General features: G+C 39.7%; 1 protein-coding gene across 2 annotated transcripts; it reads right to left on the reverse strand.

Annotated features, from left to right (window-relative positions):
* Nucleotides 1-3,984: 3,984 nt before the first annotated feature.
* Nucleotides 3,985-19,475, reverse strand: CD3D (CD3 delta subunit of T-cell receptor complex). 2 transcript variants are annotated; one of them, XM_020984780.2, is made up of 6 exons: nt 19,197-19,475; nt 10,381-10,407; nt 8,529-8,750; nt 7,937-8,068; nt 4,392-4,435; nt 3,985-4,147 (listed from the first exon to the last, which is right to left on the reverse strand). In XM_020984780.2, exons 1-6 carry the CDS (start codon nt 19,279-19,281, stop codon nt 4,082-4,084), a joined length of 576 nt encoding a protein of 191 aa, XP_020840439.1. In that variant the 5' UTR covers nt 19,282-19,475; the 3' UTR covers nt 3,985-4,081. The 2 variants fall into 2 exon arrangements, with proteins under 2 accessions (XP_020840439.1, XP_078002974.1); XM_078146848.1 differs by lacking the exon at nt 19,197-19,475 and adding an exon at nt 15,505-15,632.
* Nucleotides 19,476-20,134: the final 659 nt, after the last annotated feature.

Here is a 20,134-nt window from a genome sequence, read left to right on the forward strand (position 1 = left end):
CCTTCTAAAAGGAACCCTCAAAGGAAAGGTACCAGGAATGCCCTAGCCAAAATCCAGCAATCTCAAGTAAAAGAAAAATCTTACAAGCATCCAAAAAGAAGCAGTTTGTGTGCCAAAGAACTATAGTCAAGATCACACAAAATCTAGCAACTTCCACTAAAAAATAACAAATTTTTGAATGCAATCTTCTCAAGGGCAAAAGATATGGGCTCTCAACCAAGGTAACAACTTATTCTGAAAAGCTGAATAAGTTTAGTGAATAGCAGGACTTAACTTGGAGTCCATGAACTTCTTTAAAAATATATTCTATAACTATTTCAATGCAATTAGTTTCCTATGTGATGCTATGTATTTTATTGTATGCATTTAATAATATTCTGAGTCCAAAAGTTTCATCACTGGCCTCCTCATGACACCAAAAAGGTTTAGAATCCCTGTCCTAAAAGGGGGAAAAAATGGACCTTTAATGGAAATTTTCAGGTATTTTTGATTAAAAAAAAAACAGACTAGAACTGAATAGGAACTTTGAAATACAAACACAAGAGTCCAGGGAAACTTAGAAAGATACATTTATTTGAGTAATTGGAAGGAGCTTTATGATGATGCAGTACTAACATTCTAATTAAAGGAAAACAATAGTATCCCTTCAAAACCTTATTTTTTTCAAAGGGTATTGAGTAAGTTAAATAAGAAAAACAGAGGGGGAGGAGATTGGTTTCGCACTGAGGGTTTGAACTGGAGAAAGAGAAATAAAGGTAAAAGGAATATACTAAAGTAGAAAGGAGATAAAAGAAGATGGAACTTGTCGCTCCTTATTACTGGGGTGTGTGAAAAGAAAAGTGTGCAAATATGGAGGAAGGAGCAGAGAGAGTGAGCGTAAGATCAAGGTCACTCTTACCTGAAATAGACCAGGGAGGACTGAACACACATAGTTCAGTATTGAAAGGCATCAGACTCAACAGGAACAGGGAATTAGGAGGTATTTGAGTTCGAGAGGAAGAATCATTCCTTGGAGCACGTAGTCACAAGCAAAACAAACTTCCTGATCCTGAAGTGAGGGGGAGGGAGGTGGGAATTAAAAGGTCAAGGAGAGAGAAAAAAACTAGAGGTTAAGGGAGTGCCTAAGATCTCCTCTTAGACAATCTAAAATGGGGGGAGGGGAGAGAGATAGCTGAACAAATTGTGTAATTAAATATTATTGAGCTGTAAGAAATGATGAACCAATGTAGAATGAAGTGAGCAGAACCAAGAAAACAATTTATACAAGGACAACAGTATAAAGAAAAACAATTTAACTCTAATGAAAGCACTGACCAATCACGTCTCCAGAGAATCTATAATGAAGCATGTTATCCATTCCTGACAGAAAGATGATGGACACAAAGTATGTAAGGAGACAGACATTTTTGGATTTGGCCGTTGGGTGACTTCATTTTGTTTAACCATGCTTATTAGTTACAAGTTGTTGTTTTTTTTTTTCTAACAAGTGGCTAACAAGGGAGGGGTGGTAGGGGAAAAGGGAGTTAACAATAGTGATGGCAAAAAGAAAATTAGAGCGATTGTAACATTTTTTAAAACACACAAAGGAGAACAGAAGGAAACTTAGAAGAAAGCAGACAGTAGGACAGTCTTGAAAATAAAGTATTGAATTTATTGTATACTTTTTAAGAGTAAAAGTAAGCAGTATGAAATAAAGATTCATAGTTTCATAAAGAATCCCCTTTTTTGTTTTGATTGCATAGAAATGTTCTTTTTTCGTGTTGAAGTTCAGAACAAGAAATAATCAATAAAATAGAGCTGTTACAGAGGGGAAAAAAAACAAAGAATACGAAATTATGTAAATGAAAGACTGAAGGAAACCTGGGGAGACTTTATATGAACTTATACTGATTAAAGTGAACAAGACCAGGAGAATAATTTTTACAATTGCTATACCTACATAAAACAACCTATATAGACTTCAGAGTTCTGATCAATGTAGTAACAAATAACTTCAGAACAAACACAAATTTCAAAATAACAAATACCTCAGAAAATTAATGAGAATCATGCTTTCTGGCTCTTGGTAAAAAAAAAAAAGTGATAGGCCAAAGGTCCAGAATGAGGCGTATGTTTTCATACAATGCCAGTATGTGAATTTATTTTGCATGATGATATTTATTCACAATGGTGAGCTTCTATTTGTGAGGGAAAGGGGAGTAGGCTGGTATTACTGATAATGATGCAAAAATAATAAGAAAAAAATAAAAGAGCATCAACGAAACATTTTAAAAATGCACAGAAAAGAGGAGGAAGTTCATACGGGTAAAATAGACAAGCAGGCAGTTTTATTGCTAACATGTTAAAATTTAACATCCACTTAAAAACAAATGATGTAATAGAAATGGATATAATTCTTTTTTTCTATTCTTTGCATACTGAAATGTTCATGTTCAATAGTGCTTGTTAAAGTCACGATCACCAAGAAAGAATTGTTTAGGGGGCGGCTAGGTGGCACAGTGGATAGAGCAGCGGCCTTGAAATCAGGAGGACCTGAGTTCAAATCTGACCTCAGATCAAACATTTGACACTTACTAGCTGTATGACCCTGGGAGAGTCACTTAACCCCAGTTGCCCCCAAAAAAAAAATTGTTTAAAGGCATGTCTCATTATCTAATTCTAGTTTATCAGTTCTCTGCTAAGAAGTGAGTGCCATGATTCATCATCAGTCTTCTAAAGTGGATGACTGGTCACTGACTGCATTGATCCAGGTTCTGTAGTCTTTCAAAGTTACTTTCCTTGACATTGTTGAAGCCAATACAACAACATCATACTTGTAGAAATTATTCTTCTAATACTGCTCACTTCACTCTGTAGCAATTCCTCAAAGTCTTCCCAGGTTTTTTGGAATTTGTCATATTTGTCATTTCTAATTGTATAGTAATATTCCATAATATTCATACATCACACTGTGTTCCACTATTCCCCAATTAATGGGTACCCACTTTGTTTCCAATTCTTTGCTATGATAAAAAGTTCAGTATACAGGAGTGCTTTCCCTCTGTCTTCAATCCCTTTGGGGTATATGCTTAGTATTACCTCACATACAGTTTCTTGATTTGGGGGGAGGAATAAAGTTCCAAATTGCTTTCCAGAATTATTGGAACAGTCCATAGTTCCATCAACAATGCATGAATGTGCCCAGCCGCCTCCCACTCTTCTAAAGATGGCTATTTTCATCTTTTGTTATCTTAACTAATCACAGGATTATGATGTAAAACCTTAGAGTTGTCTTAATTTTAATTTTTCTTATTTGGGATTTGGAGCACTTTTTCCAATAGATGCTAATAGCCACATTTCCTCTTTTGAAAACTGCCTGTTCATATCTGTCAGGGAAAAATTCTTTAATGCTGCAGCCCTAATTCAACAGCCAGGCTTGTGGGAGCCAAGAGGAGAATAGAATTAGAGCAGGAAACAAGAGGAAGTCCAAATAGAAGACACAGAACAAAGCTGAGATCAGCCCTTCAGCTGAGACTAGAAAACTGGTTACCTCTTCTGCCCTCCCCCATGAGTTTCAACAAGAACTGAGTTCTAGGGTCCCCTTGATGTTGTCCCCACTCATGACATCATGGAAACCACTACTGCTTATGTGGCCCTGCTACAGGAACTCAGAACCCTACACCCAGCTGGAGGGAGAGAGAGAGTTCACAGGAAGACTTAGGGATAAGGGTATGGGGAAAGGGGAGGCAGAGGTGGGAAGGGCCTATTATTTGGTCTTAGTCTTAAAGTCGTGGGGATATTCCAAGACTAGACCAGATACTAGAAAGCTGGTTACTAGGAAGGACTGGTTACCATCATCCTGTCTACACTGGAGAGAAGAAAGACAGGGATGAGGCAGGAACTCAGGACAAATTCACAGTGGGCAAGAAGGCCAGGGGTTTGAAAGAACCAGCATATTCTCCATTTCCTTTTCAGGAACCAAGCAGAGGCCAAGTAGGCATTGACTGAGTGAAAAAGTGGAGAATTTTATTGGCTAAATAACTGGGGAAGACAGTTGTTAGCATGTAGCTGGGGTGCTGTTCCAAGTCATAAGTTCCAGCGCTCACTTGTTCCTAGGTCGTTTGCCTCCAATGTGGCTATATGAGTTGTCATCTCGATCTTTGAGTGGCTAAAAGATTAAAAGAAGAGAGAGTAAGGTCAGGGATATTTTTATTTCTTGTGTTTCTTCTTTCGAAAAAGAAGAAATCTCTTTACAATCAAGAGACCCCAAAGAGATCAGAGCTGTATGTTCACGTTTCTCCCATGCCATCTGTTATTAAATTCCCAGTTTATCATACAATCCACTGTCAAAGCTCTTTAACCCCCTAGCCTCAGTTTCATCCCTTCCACTCTCATCCCTCTTCATTACTCACCTGGTAGAGTGCATCATTTTGCATAAGAATCTGCTTGTCAAAACCTGATCAAAGAGAAACCCAGAGAAGAAGGGTCAGTAGGAGATAGCCCACAGATGTCCAGGACATGGCTGGAAGGGACTGAACCCCGAATTCTGCCTATAAGTCCACTCAGAAACATTCAGAGAATGCTACAGCCCTTACAATCCTATAACCTTTACTTCCTTTGGGTTGATCTTATTTATTCATTATTCAATAAACATTAAGTGACTGCTAGAGATTAATAAGATATTATCATTACCCTCAAAGAATTGAAAATCTACTAGGAATGATAAGACATGTAGGGGTAGGAACCGGACCTGTGACTTCATTAATATAAAGAATTCCCAAGAGGATACTCGCTGTACCAAAGCATCTTCTCTGCAGAGAACCACCAAGAATTCTCAGCATCACAGAGCCAGTGTGTGCCAAAGGCAGAACTTGAACCCGGGTCTTTCTGGCTCTGAGGCCAAGTCTCTATACAATGATGCACAGCTTCTCATAAGACATGTACACAAATATATTTAAGTTAGGAGATGATAAGTAGATGAAGAATATAGGACACTATAAGATCAAATGAAGGAGAAATCACCTTCAGCTAAGGAAGTCATGAAAGGCTCTATGAAAGACATAGAGTTTGAGCTGGAACAATAAGCTGTCAGTAGATGGATGTGATGTGATGGGGAGAGGGCATGTGAGCAGTATAGAACAGCAAGAGCATGGAAATATAAAAACCTAGGAAGACTTAGAGAATGGTTAGTAGTCTAGTGTGCCTGGCATATAGAGTATTTGAGAGTAAATCCTAGTACAAGGTAGGTACTTCATAAAAGGCTGTTGATTGATAGGACTTGATAAGAGAGATGAATTATGGAAGACCTTGAATCTTAACCTGTTGATGATTTAACAATGGCAACTCTGAATGTCTTTTTTTCTTCAAGTCTCCAGCTCCATCCTCTCTGGATCACTCTCAGAATATATCCTGACCTCCTACTTAATTTAGAAGGCTGAGGCTATCTAATGTGGATTCCCAAATCTTTACTTCTCCCTAATTTTCACATGTTAACGCTCTCAATGTCCTTACCTAGTTTCAGAAGAAAAAATAGTTATCTTATTTGCCAAGACTCACTCTTGCCCCTTAGTAGGCTAAACCCCACTGTTTCCATAATCTCGTTCCATCTACAGCTTAATAAATGCTTTTTCATTCACTCTTTCTCTCATTCATTCATTCATCTGTCATCCCCCCTTTTTCACATATCTTTAATCTCTCCTCTCCTCTGGTTCCTTCCTTTTGTCTACAAGCATTCTCAGATCTCCTCTTTTCTAAAACAAAAAACAAAAACAAAAAACAAACAAACAAAAAAACCCTTCCCTTGACTTCACTAACCAAAGAGGCAGGATATAGTGGAAAGAATGCTAGATTTGGAGTTGAAGGATCTGTGTTCAAATCCTAGCTCTGCTGCATACTATGAGGTGTGATTTTGAGCAAGTCACTGCCTCTATCTGGGGTTCAGTTTCCTCATAGGGAAGCAAAAATTACAATGTAATCGTAATGTAAAAAGAGGCTATTGGACTAGATATAAGGTATTTTCCAAGTTTAAATCTATAATCTCATGACCTATCATATTCTCCCCTCCCCCTTCAGGGTCAATAAGAATGGTCAAACAGGCTGGCTCTACTTCCTCACCATCTACTCATTCCTCATCCTCATGTAATTTGACCTCTGTTCCTAGTATACTACTACAAGAGTTTCCTCCAAGAAAACTAATGACTACCTTATTGCTAATCTAATCTGTCCTTATCTTTCTTTGACCTCTCTGTGTATCCTGTTGAACAGCTCCTCTTTCTTGACACCCAATCCTTTTTTGGCTTCTGTGCACATGGTTCCTCTACCATCTCTCTGACTATTTACTCCTCTTTCACCCTTGTTTACTCCACCCTCTCCCATACACTAATCATTAATTTTCTCCAGAGTTAGATCTTTGGCCCTCTCCTCTTTCTATACTTTTCCCCTTATTAAACTCTCATAGTTTCAATCATCACTTCCTATTTAAATAATTCCTAGAAATGTATTTCTGCCCAAATTTTCCCTTACAACTCCTCTTACCTGCTAGAAATCTCCACCTGGATGTCCTGTCAACCCCTCAAACTCAACATGTCCAAAACTGAACTTATCTTTCCCCTAAACTTGTTCTTTCCCCTTCACCTTTATGCTTTTTGATGGTACCATCATCTTCCCAGTAACTCAAAGTAGTAACCTCAGAGTCATCTTTGACTCTTCCTTCTCTTTTATTGTCTAAATCCAATTAGTGACCAAGTCCTATTGATTCCACTCCAGCAACAACTCTGTAGTCTGCCCCCTTCTTTCCACTCTCACTGCAACCATGCTGGTTAAGGCTCTCATCTCTTCATGCCTAAATTCTTATGATGTCCTCCTATCAGCTCTTCCCGACTCCACTTCAGTCTTCTTCCAATCCATCCATGACATTGCTGTCCAAGTACACTGACTAATGCACCACTGATCAAGTCACCCCTCTGTTCAAAAATTTTCAGTGTCTCTTTATCACTTATCAAATACAGTACAAACTCGTGACACTGGCATTCAAGATCTGTGCAACCTGGCTCCTACTGGTTTTCCAGTTTATCATACTATTTCATATTTATATCATAATTCATGCATCCTACATTCTACACAAACTGCTTTCATCTTCTGTTCTCATTCTGCCTTAGATTCATAGTTTGGTAGAGCTAATTGGAAGGAACTATAGAAATTATCTATTCCAACCCCCTCATTTTCAGACGAGGAAACTGAAACCCCAAGCGATTGAGTGATTTGTCTAAGCTCAACAAAGCAAGTGAGCATCACAGCTGATACTTGAACGCGCATCTCTTGACTCCTAATTTGGTGTTTATACCATGCAGCTTTCTTCTCTAGTCTCCATGCCTTTGCCCCCATATTAATCCGTTCAAGTGCCTTGTCTGGGAAGCCTTGTCCACCCCCTAACCCTACCCACCTAGCTGAAACTGATGAAATTGATCATAGTTCTTTTCCTGGACATCTCCCTTATATCCTTGTCATGTGTATCTATTTATTTCTCTGCCCACATTAAATTACAAACTCTTTGAAAGTGGGATCTACATCATATCTATGTATATCTAACACCTACGCTGAGTAGGTAATTAATAAGTGTTTGCTGAATTAAATTTATTTTGTAGGCAATGGTGATTAGTGACTCATTAAACAGTGGAGGGGGTAGAGAGAGCATCCCAAGGAGCATGTGTGAGGAGGAGTTTGTGCTCTGACCACTTGATAAAGGACATACGTGACCATCCTCATGGGTCTTGGTGAACCCTCATAACAAAGCTTCATATTAAGAAATTAATCTGGCAGCAGTGGGACCAGCAAGGGAAAGCCTGGAAGAAGGAGCCCCATGGAAAACCTTGGTTATGAATAGCTGAACCTAAAGGATGCCAACTTTGTCCCCTCCCCCTTGCACTAGCTTGTGCATGTCAAAGCTCCTCCAACTTACCTGCTGGAAGACATCCCTCCTCGTGACCTACAAAGCAGTAGACTCCAATGGCCAGAATAAATGTAGCAATAACATCAGCAACCAGAATACCGATCAGGGAGCCTGAGTTGAATTCCACACAGTTCTGGCACACTGTGGAGAGGAAAAGGACACGTGCCCTCTCAGCGTCAGGTGATGCTCCCTGATGGACTCCCTTGCCACCTCAGGACAGAGGCCCCAGCCCAATGCAAGATCTAGCTATCCCAACCACTTCTCCCTCACAGTAATCTCTCATCCCAAAAATCTATGGGAAACCCCCTGAAGTTCTCAGCTTTGGGAAGGACGAACCAGTTTTCTTAACCATGCCAGAAGCTCCAGGTCCTAAGTTGTTTCCCTAAACCTCATCCAGAGAGCTGAGCTTTCTTCCTCACTCCACTAAAAAGGCATGTTTTGGTTCATATGGCTTACTGTCTGAGCTCAAAAAGACTTGGATTCCACCCCTTACAATACAGAGCTCTCCCCACCCCCCAACCAAGAAGCTCACAGTCATTACAATTAGGAGGAAAGGGGTGAGGGGATAGGGCAGATGTAGGGAAGGGATTGATGCTCATACTTCGATAATAAACATGCAGGACAGGGGATTTCATGTCCTTGGTATGAGTACACTGATATATTCCTCGGGGATCCTGGATTTTTTTTCCCAAGTCCACACTTTCATTGCTTGGATAACTCTTTTTTGATGATTCCTCCAAGGCCACCCATGAGAATTCTGTGCCATTGCACTTCAGAAATATCTTGTCCTCAGTTTCCACCACTGATATGAATAAGGATTTGTCTAGGGAGACAAAAATTACAATTATGGAGCCCTTAAGGCCAAGAGGCAAAGTGGGGAGGGAGACAGGGGGAAGGGAGGAAAGCAGGGAAAGGACTGTTCTTCACTTCTGCCACTCCTGTTAATGAGTCAACAGCCAATCAATATTGGGGACTGAGTCCTCATTGTGTCTTCTGTAGATCCAGGGAAAGGACCACAGTCCCTATTTTCCAAGGAGATCAAAGTCTAATGACACAACATCAATTAGCAAATAGCTAAACCAATTATGGTGTATGAACATGATGGAATACTATTGTGCCATAAGAAATCATGAATGGAATGGTTTCAGAGGAACCTAGGAAGAGACTTCCATGAACTGAAGCAAAGTAAAGTATGAGCAGAAACAGGAGAATAATTCATACAAAAATAGAAATGTTTTGAAAATTAACAGTGTTGACTTATTTAAGAATTCTGACAAACACAGTGGTCAGCCATGACACTAGAGGACTACAGATAAAGAATGCTGCCACCCCTTGACAGGCAAGGTGAGAGACTCAAGAGTGCAGACTGAGACATACATTTCTGGACCTAACCAATGTGGGGATCTGTTTTGGTAGACTATGTTTATGTGTTACAGAAAGAAAGAGAGAGAGAGAGAAAGAGAAGGGGCAAGGATGGAGGGAGGGAGGAAAGAAGGAAGGAAGGAAGGAAGGAAGGAAGGAAGGAAGGAAGGAAGGAAGGAAGGAAGGAAGGAAGGAAGGAAGGAAGGAAGGAAGGAAGGAAGGAAGGAAAAGAAAGAGAAAAAGAAGGAAGGAAAGAAAAAAGGAAGGAAGGAATCTAACGAGACAGACAGGACTTAGGCAGACAGAATGGACTTCTGGTCACTCAAAAAGCAGAATGAAAACAAAGACATAATACAAACTGAATAAATGTGCACTGGTGGAGGGAGGGGGGGAGGGGCTCACAGCATCAGAGAATCCCCCAGCCTTTGCCTGAAGACTTCCAGTGAGGGAAAGCCCACTATCACTTTGGGATAGAGATAAAGCCAAAATTCGCTTCTTTTTAACTCCTCCCCAATGTTCTTGGTTCTGCCTTCTGGAGCTAAGCATTCAGTCTTAACTCTTCTTCCCCATGACAGCCCTTCAAATACTTGAAGACAGCTCTCATGGCCTCCCTAAATCTTCTCTTCTTCAGGATAAACATCCCCAGTTGGATTAGCTTCATCTGGGAAGATTTCCAGGAGGAAGTGAGCACAGATTTAAAGTAGTAGAAGGATTTTAATTGAAGATTGAGGCAGACAGACCCCTGCTGAAGAAGTTTCTCCAATTATACCACCTCCCCAAGCAGGATGCCCCTGTTTTACAGGATGATTTATATTTACCAACTCCATGAAACATACATATTCCCTTTCCCTCTCTCATTAGTCTCCCCTGCCCTGCTCCACCCCCCCCAAAAAAAAGATGAAAACACTGAACGAAGGATTTCTCTTGGTCAGGGTGAGACCAGGGCATGCCATGGCTTGCCAAGACCTTAAGGGTTTGGGGTAAACAACCCCTCACCTCCAAACCACTCAATTCCCACTATTTGCAGGTTCTAATTCTCTAGAATCCAGTAATATTTTGTCTACCAGAGCTGGAGAATCCAAATAACTTACCTCCATCATCTGCCTGGACCATAGAGCCTATGGAAAGAAAGAACACAGATTCAACTGGGCAAAGTCTGTTCAAAACACAAAAAACTGCCCTGACAGTCCTGAGGCGCCTTTTCCATTTGGCTCAACAATTTTGTTGTTCTTTCTTTCCCCTGCACATACCCTTAGAAGTTCCTTATATTAAGAAAAAAAAACTAACCCTGCTATACACACACACTCACACATGATTATAAACTCCTCAAGGAAAACACCTTCCTTGATCCTTAGTAGGAGTGGGGGTCCACAAGTGTGGAACATTGTTTATAACATTCTTTTTTTTTTTTCCAAAGTGCTGATTGGTTTTGCTGAATCCTCCCCCTTCCTCTTAAAAAAAAATTTTTTTATTATACAGGATGGATCCCTGAAAGAGATAGACGAAGCAATATTGGTGATGTAAAAATAAAAAGATATCAACGAAAAAAAATCTATTTTAAAACTAAATTCCTCAAGAACAGGGGTCATGCCTCTCTGACAGTAGCTTCATTTAACCCTTATCTGTGCCTAATAAATGCTTGTTAAATTGCACTGAATTGAGTTTTCATGAGCTGGGCCCTAGATTTCCAGGGGCAGGAGGCAGGAGGGGAAGGCAATGAAGATTCAGAGTGGGACATTTTTGCAGCCTGTGACAGGTCAGGAGGTTGGCAGGAGAGTTTTGTGACGTGGGTGGTAGGATCCAGCCCAGAGCACAAGGAAGCAACACCAGCAATGGGCCTTGGAGGCGACTGCTACAATGGCAGTGGCAGCATCTTAAAGAGATTACAGAGGGCCCTTTGCTGGTACTGACTGATAACTCTATTCCCTATATAAAGTTCTGGGTCCTGCTTCCAGGGTGAGAAGGACCACTTGTGATCAGTCACAAAGGAACAGGAGCTCTGGTCACAGCTCCAAAGCAGAGAAGAGCACTAATGTTTGTGGTTGCAGGAGAACAGGGGACCTTATCACCATTCCAGGGCCAAGAGGAGCGCTAGTGCTTGCATCTGCAGGGGACCAGAGGCCCTCCCTGGGTAAAGACAAGAGTACAGACCAACAGAGCCATGACCCACCTCTCCCTGGATCACACCAACTTGGAAGCACCAAAAACTTACAGACCCCCCAGAACCAGCCCTGAAAACAGAAAAATCCTGAAGTTTGGGATGGTGCTTCCCCACTCCCAGGTGAGCAGAATCCAACTTTAACATAAAGTTCAAAGTCAAGAAAGAGGTTAGAAAAATGAACAAACAACAACAACAACAAGCTTGACCATAAAAAGATAATACAGTGGCAGGGAAGACCAAGATATGAACTCAGAAGACAATAATGTGGAAACAGCTACAACCAAAGCCTCAAAGAAAAATGCTAACTGGACCCAAGTCCAACAAGAATTCCTGGAAGAGCTAAAGGAAAAGATAAGACTGTGAAGAAAAATTTGGGAAAATAAATGAGAGCGGTACAAGAAAATTATGAAAAGAAAATTAACAGCTTGGTAAAAGAGGCACAAAAAATGTTGAAGAAAATAATGCTTTTAAAAAAACAAAATTGGCCTACTGGTAAAAGAGGCACAAAAATTCACTTAAGAAATCCTTAAGAGGCAGAATACATCAAACAGGAGAAAAGGGGTACAAAAATTCACTGAAGAAAAGAACTCCTTAAAAGCAGAATTGACCAAACGGAAAAAGAGGTACAAAAGCTCAGTAAAGAAAATAGCTCCTGGGGCAGCTAGGTGGCACAATGGAGTCAGGAGGACTTGAGTTCAAATCTGGCCTCAGATACTTGACACTTACTAGCTGTGCGACCCTGGGCAAGTCATTTAACCTCGACTGCCTCACCAAAAAGGAAAAAAAGAGAAAGAAAGAAAAAAGAAAAGAAAATAGCTCCTTAAAAATTAGAATTGGACAAGTGATAGCTAATGACTTCATGAGACATCAAGAAATAAGAAAATGAAGTCCAAAGAATTAAAAAATAGAAGAAAATATGAACCTCATTGGAAAAACAACTGACTAGGAAATAAATTAAGGAGAGATAATTTAAGAATTATTGGACTTCCTGAAAGCCATGATCAAAAAAAGAGATGGGACATCATATTTCAAGAAATTATCAGGGAAAACTACCCCAATATCCTAGAACCAGAGGGTAAAACAGAAATTGAAAGAATTCACCAATCTCTAAAAGAGATTCCAATTCCCAGGAATATCATAGCCAAATTCCAGAACTCCCAAGTCAAGGAGAACATACTGTAAGAAGGAAATCATTTAAATACTATGGATCCACAGTCAGTATCACACAAGATCTAGCAGCTTCCACATTAAAGGAGTGCAAGGATTGGAATATGACATTCAGGAAGGCAAAGGAACTAAGACCACAATCAAGAATCACCTGCTCTGCAAAACTGAGTATTATCTTTCAGGGTAAAAAAAGGATATTTAATGAAATAGAGGATTTTCAAGCATTCCTGATGGAAAACCCAGAGCTGAACGGAAAATCTGACATTCAAACACAAGATTCAAGAGAGGCATAAAAAGGTAAACATGAAAAAGTCATAATAATAAAACACTCAATAAAGTTAAACCATTCCTATATGGGAAGATGATACATATAACTCCTAAGAACTTTATCATTATTAGGGCAGTTAGAAAGAGTCTACATAGACAGAGGGCGTGAGTGTGACTCAATTATGTTGAGATGATCTCCAAAAAAAATGGAGTGAGAAAAGAAGGGAGAAGGGAGAGGTAGGACGGGGAAATTTTTCTCACATAAAAGAGGCTTGCAAGGAAAAGCTTTTATAATGGAAACGGAAATGGGGAGGAGAGTAGCAGGCAATACTTGAACCTCACTGCCATCAAAATTGGTTCAGAGAGGGAAGAATATATATATACACAATCAGTTGGGCATAAAAATCCATCTCATTCAACAGAGATATAAGAGGGGAAGAGGTAAGAGATATGGGGGAGGGGAAGATTAAAGGGAGGGCAGAATAAGGAAGATCAGTGGTCAGAAGCAAAACAGGCTTTTGAGGAGGGGCTGGATAAAAAAAGAGAGAGAAGGATAAACAGAAGAAAATAAGATGGAGGTAAATACACAGTAATCACAAATAGGAATGGGAATGGGAGGAGCTCACATGTAAAACGAAAACAGATACAGAATAGATTAGAAACCAGAATCCAATAACATGTTGTTTATAAAAGACACATGAAATAGACACATACAGAGTTAAAATAAAGGGCCAGAGTAGATTGTGCTTCAGCTGAAGTAAAAAAGGTAGAGTTAACAATCATGACCTCAGACAAAGCAAAAACAAAAACAGACCCAATTAAAAGAGATAATCAAACCACGATTTGTTAAAATGTAACATAGATAATGAAGTAGTATTAAAAATTTTCACAGCAAATTTCTCTGTTAAAGGCCTCATTTCTCAAATATATAAGGGATTGAGTCAAATTTATAAAAATAAGAGCCATTCCCTAACTGATAAATGTTCAAAGTATATGAATAGGCAGTTTTCAGAAAAAGAAATCAAAGTTATTTATAATCATATGAAAAAATGCTCAAAATCACTATTGATTGGAGAAATACAGATTAAAACAACTACCTCATAGCTATCAGAAATAACAAATGCTGGAGGGGACGAGGAAAAATAGGTACACTAATAAACTATTGGCATAGTTGTACACTGGTTCATAATGGAGAACAACTTGTAACTATGCCCAAAAGGCTATAAAACTGTGCATACCTTTTGACTTAGCAATACACCTACTAGGTCTGCACTTCCAAAGAGATCACAGAAAAAGGAAAAGGACCTACATGTACAAAAATTTTTGCAGCTGCTCTTTTTGTGGTAGCCAAGAATTGAAAATTGAGCGGATACTCATCAATTGAGGATTAGCCAAACAAGTTGTGGCATATGATTGTGATGGAGTACTACTGCTCTGTAAGAAATTAAGAGGGGGTGGTTTCAGAAAAAAACATGGCAAGATCTATACGAACTGATACAAATTAAAGTGAGAAGAACTGGGATATCATTGAACATAGTAACAGCAATATTTTACTGAAGATCAACTATGAAATACTTGGCTACTCTAAGACAATGATCTGAGATAACTTCAGAGGACTTATGATGAAAAAAATGCTACCTACCTCCAGAGAAAAAACTGATGAATTCTGAGTGCAAATTGAAGTATAGTTTTCTTACTTTCTTTATTTTTTTTTTGTGATATGGCTAATATGGAAATGTTTTGCATGATTTCACATAAATAATTAATTGATATAATTTTGCTTACCGTCTCAGTGGATGAGGGAGGGCTGAGAGGGAGAGTGAATTTAGAACTCAAAATTTAAAAAGAAAAGAATGTTTTAAAAAATGAATAAATATGACCCTGGGCAAGTCACTTAACCCCAATTGCCTAGAAACAAAACAAAAATTAATAAATAATAAACTTTTGAAAACAAAACCAAAAAAATGAAATCTTTAAAAAAGATGGCATTAAAAAGGGATTGGCTTCTCAGATTGGGCCTCAGGGAGTGAGTGTAGGACTTTGATGTAGCCAACACATATCTAAATTTATTCCTTAGCTATGTAACTTCAGACATTCTGTTTCACCAATATATAAAGGGTTAGTGAGGTTCTGGAAGAGTGACTATCACACCAGATGAGTTATAAATCAGAATATTAATTTATACATTTTTCCAGTGGGAGACATTTATGTCTAATAAACCAATACTAGTCATCAAGGGTATTTCTCTCTTCTAGCCAGCTCTCCTTTTCCCAGGTTCCATGCAGACCACCACTTTTCTGGTAGGACATCACTTGAGGCATGTTGCAATTAATTAGAAGCAAAGCTCATTTTACTTCACAGTAATATCTGACATTTGTGTAACTTCAATTACATTTTAGATTGATGTCTTCCTGAGGTGGTTTCCAGGGACATTCTAGTCTCTATGATAAGATGAAGATCTCTATGAAGATGAAGACATCTTAGTATCAGCCATCCCTTCACAAAATATCTCTCAGGGTGAGTTTGGTAGTTTTAAGGTTAGTTTAAATAAATGTGAATTCAAAGGAGCTATCAACAATGAAAAGGTTTAACCAGGGTCCTCTTTTTTTTTAAGTTCTACCTTTTTTCTTTGTTATCTCATCAGTCCACTTGGGTCCAATTACCATCTCCATTCAGAGGATTCCTAGATCCATATAGCCATCTCTAGTCTCTCCTGAGCTCTAGTTTCTTCTTGCTGTTCCTGAAATACAACATTTCATTCCCCACCTCCATACCTTTGCAAAGGCTGCCCTCCCTTCCTGGAATGCCCTCCCTTGTCATTCTACCTCTCAGAATCCCTTAGTTTCCTTCAAAGCTCAGCACAAATGCTAGTTCCTACATGATGCCCTTGTGGATCCCTTCAGCTGATGGATCATTCTTGTGAAGTTACCTTGTATTTATTTTGTTTATATTTATCTGTGTATCTGTCACTTCTCCCCAAAAGAATGTAAGCTCCTTGAGGTCAGGGAGCGTTTCATTTTTGTCTTTGTAGTCCTAATATCTAGTATAGTGTTCAATAGATTGTAAGGGTATACTAAATGTTTGTTGATCGACTGGTTGCTTGATATGTGGTACAGCCTTGTTACATTAGCAGAGAAACAGAGAGGGAGAGAGAGACAGAGACAGAGAAACAGAGACAGAGAGTCAAAAAGAGGGAGGCTAAGAATATCCCCTGATGCCAAAGGAATTAAACTAACCCCTTTGTTTACAGCCTTTTCTGAACTATTCACGATCAAAGACAGCTAGGATCTGTTTATTCCAGACTGGAGCTTCCAGTTACCTTTGTCTACCTCAGGTAAAATCCAAGAGGGAGATTAGGGGGTGGGAAAGCATTTATTAAATGCCTATTACTATGTGTCAGGGAAGCTAAGTGGCACATTGGATAGAGCACTGGGCCTGCAGTCAGGAAGACTCATCTTTCTGAGTTCAAATCTCACCTCAGATACTTACTAGTTGTGACTCTGGACAAGTCATTTAACTCTGTTTGCCTCAGTTTCCTCGTCTATAAAATGAGCTAGAGCAGGAAATGGCAAACCACTTCAGTATCTTTGCCAAGAAAACCCCAAATGGGTTCATGAAGAGTCAGACATGACTGAAATAACTGAGCAACAACTATGTGTCAGGAACCATGCTACGTGTTTTACAAATATTATCTTATTTGATCCTCACAACAACCCTGCAACAACCCCGCTATTATTATTCCCATTTTACAATTTCCTCAACTGAGGTTAAGTGACTTGCCCAGGGTCACACAGCTAGTAAGTATCTGCAGCTGAATTTGAATTCAGGTCTTCCTGACTCTAGGCCCAGTGCTTTATCCCTATACCACCTAGCTGCCTCTAGCAGAGGTTTCCCCAACCCCCTCAAATGTCTGTGTGCTATCTGGAACTAATCTTTCACTCAGACCACATGGTTGCCACAGACTCTAATATCCAGAGCAAAGCAAGGACCGGAGAATGTATGTTTTATATCCTTTTTTATATGAGTGAACAGTCCACTAGTGGTTCGTCTGCTATCAGTAAATCTTGTAGTTAGATCAGCTTAGTGTGAGACTTTGTCTCCTCATCTGCAAAATGAAGGTCATGGACTGGATGACCTCTACGATCACCCCTAGCTCTGAATCTATGATTTTACAGAAATCTAAATCTTTTGAATTCCTCAAATCTGATGTAATATTCTGTTCTTATTTCATGTTGATAATTATTTTATTTAAGTCACAGTATGGTATTTTCTGACCCTGTGCTCTAGGAACTAACTATGAAATGCAAGGACATCATCTACATAATCCAAAAGTCTATGCTTCTAGAATTCTTCAAGTTTGGTTTAGAGGCACCAAAAATGCAAAGATCTTCTTTTTCAAATTTCTAAGGCATACCTGGCCTCTCAGAGAACCACAGTTATCCCTTCCACGTTGCAACCTTCCCCACTGTGGTGTTGATATATCACAGGTCGGCATAAGAAATCAAAGGGGAATTTTTTGAGAGTTCTACAGAAAATGCAGACAATATGCGAAGGCCAGCAAACAACACAGTAAAAGTTTAGAAACTCAGGAATGCATAAAATATGCATATAGTAATGTCAACATATTTTATCTTTTAATACCATAATAATTCAGACCTCTTCTCTGGTACAAAGGGAGGGCCAAAAAATTATACGTGGATTTTCCAGATCGCACCACTAATCCCTATCATAGGGAAGGGGTAACTGTACTTCACGTGGAAACTTCAGCTACCCCAGGTTAGTTAGTCACCTCTTAATTTGTCCCAACCATCTAAATTATTAGCTTGATAGTACAAGACTCCCCACCACCACACACACACATTCATACACATAGCACAAATTCAACATTAAAACAACTTGAATCATAGCCACTTTTTGGAAAACAGTAGACATCTGGCTAGGAGCTAGGTCACAGAGAGAAGAGGGAGATGGAATGTCTGACCACCCTCTGCCTTTGTGCTTCTGAGCACCATGAGGAGGGCCAGAGGTGTGCTCCATCTTGCCCAGGCTCAGGAAGCCAAAAGGATGAATGAACGAGTTGACTTCTCCCTTAATTCTTCATCCTGAGCACCACATTAGCCCAAGCTAGAGATTCAACATTGCCAATATGATTGCATATAATTGTAGAATCTTGGAACTGTAAGGGACCATAGAGATCATGTAGTCCAGGGGTTCTGAACCCCGGGGCAGTCTGATGAAGCCTATGAACTCCTCAGAATAATGTTTTTTAAATGCATAAAATACATACAATCCCAAAGGAAATGAGTTATATTAAATATAGTCATCAAATTATTTTTTAAAATCCACAAACCCCAGATCTAGTCCAACCTCTTTGTTTTACAGATAAAGAATCTGAAGCTCAGCAGGATGAAGCAACTTACCCAGGGACACACAGCAAGCTAATGGCAGAGCTTGAATTCCTAACTCCTGAGAGTGTGCCCTTTACAGCACACTGGCATAAAAGGCCCCATGTAATTTGACCTCACTGGTGGAAGAGCAGTAACTTAGAGACAGTCTACTCCCTGTGGTAGAGGGGAAGAACACTAAGAAGTCTGGGAGTAAGGAGATATGGGTTTGAATTCTAATTCTGCCACTTATTTAGCTGGGTGACCTTGAACAAGGTATTTTTATTCTCTCTGAAATGCGGTTTCTCATCTGTAAAATAGGGGTGATAATTATACGTGTGCCACTTTCTTCACAGGGCTGTTGTGAGGGTCAGATGAGACGATGTGCTTTGTCAACCTTAGAACGATATAAAATATAAGCTATTATTATTAAGCCCAAGATGGGGACAACAGAATTCTTTAATGTGATGGTGTCAAACTCAAATAGAAAGAGATCCATGAAGTCACATACTGACTTAGAAAACCAAAAAGAAATATTAGCTATGCTGTATTTTTATTTACTTTGTTAAACTCTTCCCAATTATATTTTAGTCTGGTTTGGGCTGCACTAGGGAGTTTGGGGGTGCCTTGGTCAGTAGGTGTGAGTTCAACACTTCTTCATATCCGAGGTCTCTGGCTTTGGCCAGACTGAGACAAAGATCCCATAAGGGAAAGGGAGGGACGTAAGACATTGACATTTCTCAGGCTCTCCCCTTACTGATGTCCCCTTTCCCTACTCCTAGAAGGACTCCAGAAAAACTGAGGCTCTGAATATGGAAAAAGAATTTCCAAGTACCCTGTTATGAGACCCAGAAATGCCTCATCCTAACAGGTAGTCTCTCCCCCAAGTTCCCTCTCCTCTATTACCCATCCATCCTGGAAACCTTACCCCACAGAAGAGCGATGGTCAGGATCAGCCCAGCCAGACACAAGTCCCACTTCATACTCCACCTGTGAATCTCCTGGACAGTCATGGAAACAGCTGCCTCTATGAAGGCCCACCTACTCTCTTCTTTCACTCTTCACGCTTTCCAGAAATGGTAAGAGGTGCTGGGCAAAACCCGGAAAGTTCATAACCGCTTCTCTGAATTGTGAGTGACAAGAAATCATCAGAGTGATCAGGGATGGGGGAGGGAGGAGTGGGGACAGGAAGGGAGCAGGTGCAAACTGATCTTTCTTTCTGTGCAGGGAGGCTTCGAATGCTGGGTAAAGGGAGGAAACAGAGGGTAAAGAAATATGCTAGAACTCTCTAAGAGGAATGTGGGGTGTCCAAAGCAAGGGGAGAGTGGTGGGATTGTAAAGACTCTGAGACTAAGGTCTTCTCTTCCATGAAGTAATAGAAAAAAATGAAAACTGCATAATTATCATTAGCAATAGTCGGTCAGTAAACATTTATTAAGTGCCTAAGACAGTTCCTACATTCAAAGGAGCTCACAATCTAATGGGGGGTGACAACCTGCAAATAACTATGCACAAACTACATAGAGGAAAAATTAGAGGTAATTAACAGAGGGAAGAAACTAGAATTCAGGGAGATGGGGAAAGATTTTCTGTAGAAAGTAGGATTTTAGCTGAGACTTGAAGGAAGTCAGGGAAGCCAGGAAGTGGGAGTAAGGAAGGGGAACATTGAAATCATGTGACAGTCAATGAAAATACCTAGGAGTGTCATACAGGAGGAAAGCAAAGAGGACATTAGAGGGGGTAGAAATCATGTAATGTATAAGAATACTGGAAAGGTAGGTGGATCCAAGTTGTGAAGAACTTTAAACCCTAAAAAGAAGATTTTACATTTGTACCTGGAGGTAACAGATTTTTGTTATTGTTGTT

Source organism: Phascolarctos cinereus, unplaced genomic scaffold (assembly GCF_003287225.1).
Source record: "Phascolarctos cinereus isolate Bilbo 61053 unplaced genomic scaffold, phaCin_HiC Scaffold_726;HRSCAF=1367, whole genome shotgun sequence".
Taxonomy (NCBI): domain Eukaryota; kingdom Metazoa; phylum Chordata; class Mammalia; order Diprotodontia; family Phascolarctidae; genus Phascolarctos; species Phascolarctos cinereus.

What these genes read in the sequence shown, in the direction of transcription:
- CD3D (XM_020984780.2), bottom strand. Translation starts at nt 19,281, where the DNA reads ATGACTGTCCAGGAGATTCACAGGTGGAGTATGAAGTGGGACTTGTGT. An exon ending in GACCATCGCTCTTCTGTGGG is followed by an intron (nt 10,408 to 19,196) that starts GTAAGGTTTCCA and finishes TTCTTTCCATAG; the next exon opens with GCTCTATGGTCCAGGCAGAT. An exon ending in GGAGGGATGTCTTCCAGCAG is followed by an intron (nt 4,436 to 7,936) that starts GTAAGTTGGAGG and finishes CTCTTTGATCAG; the next exon opens with GTTTTGACAAGCAGATTCTT.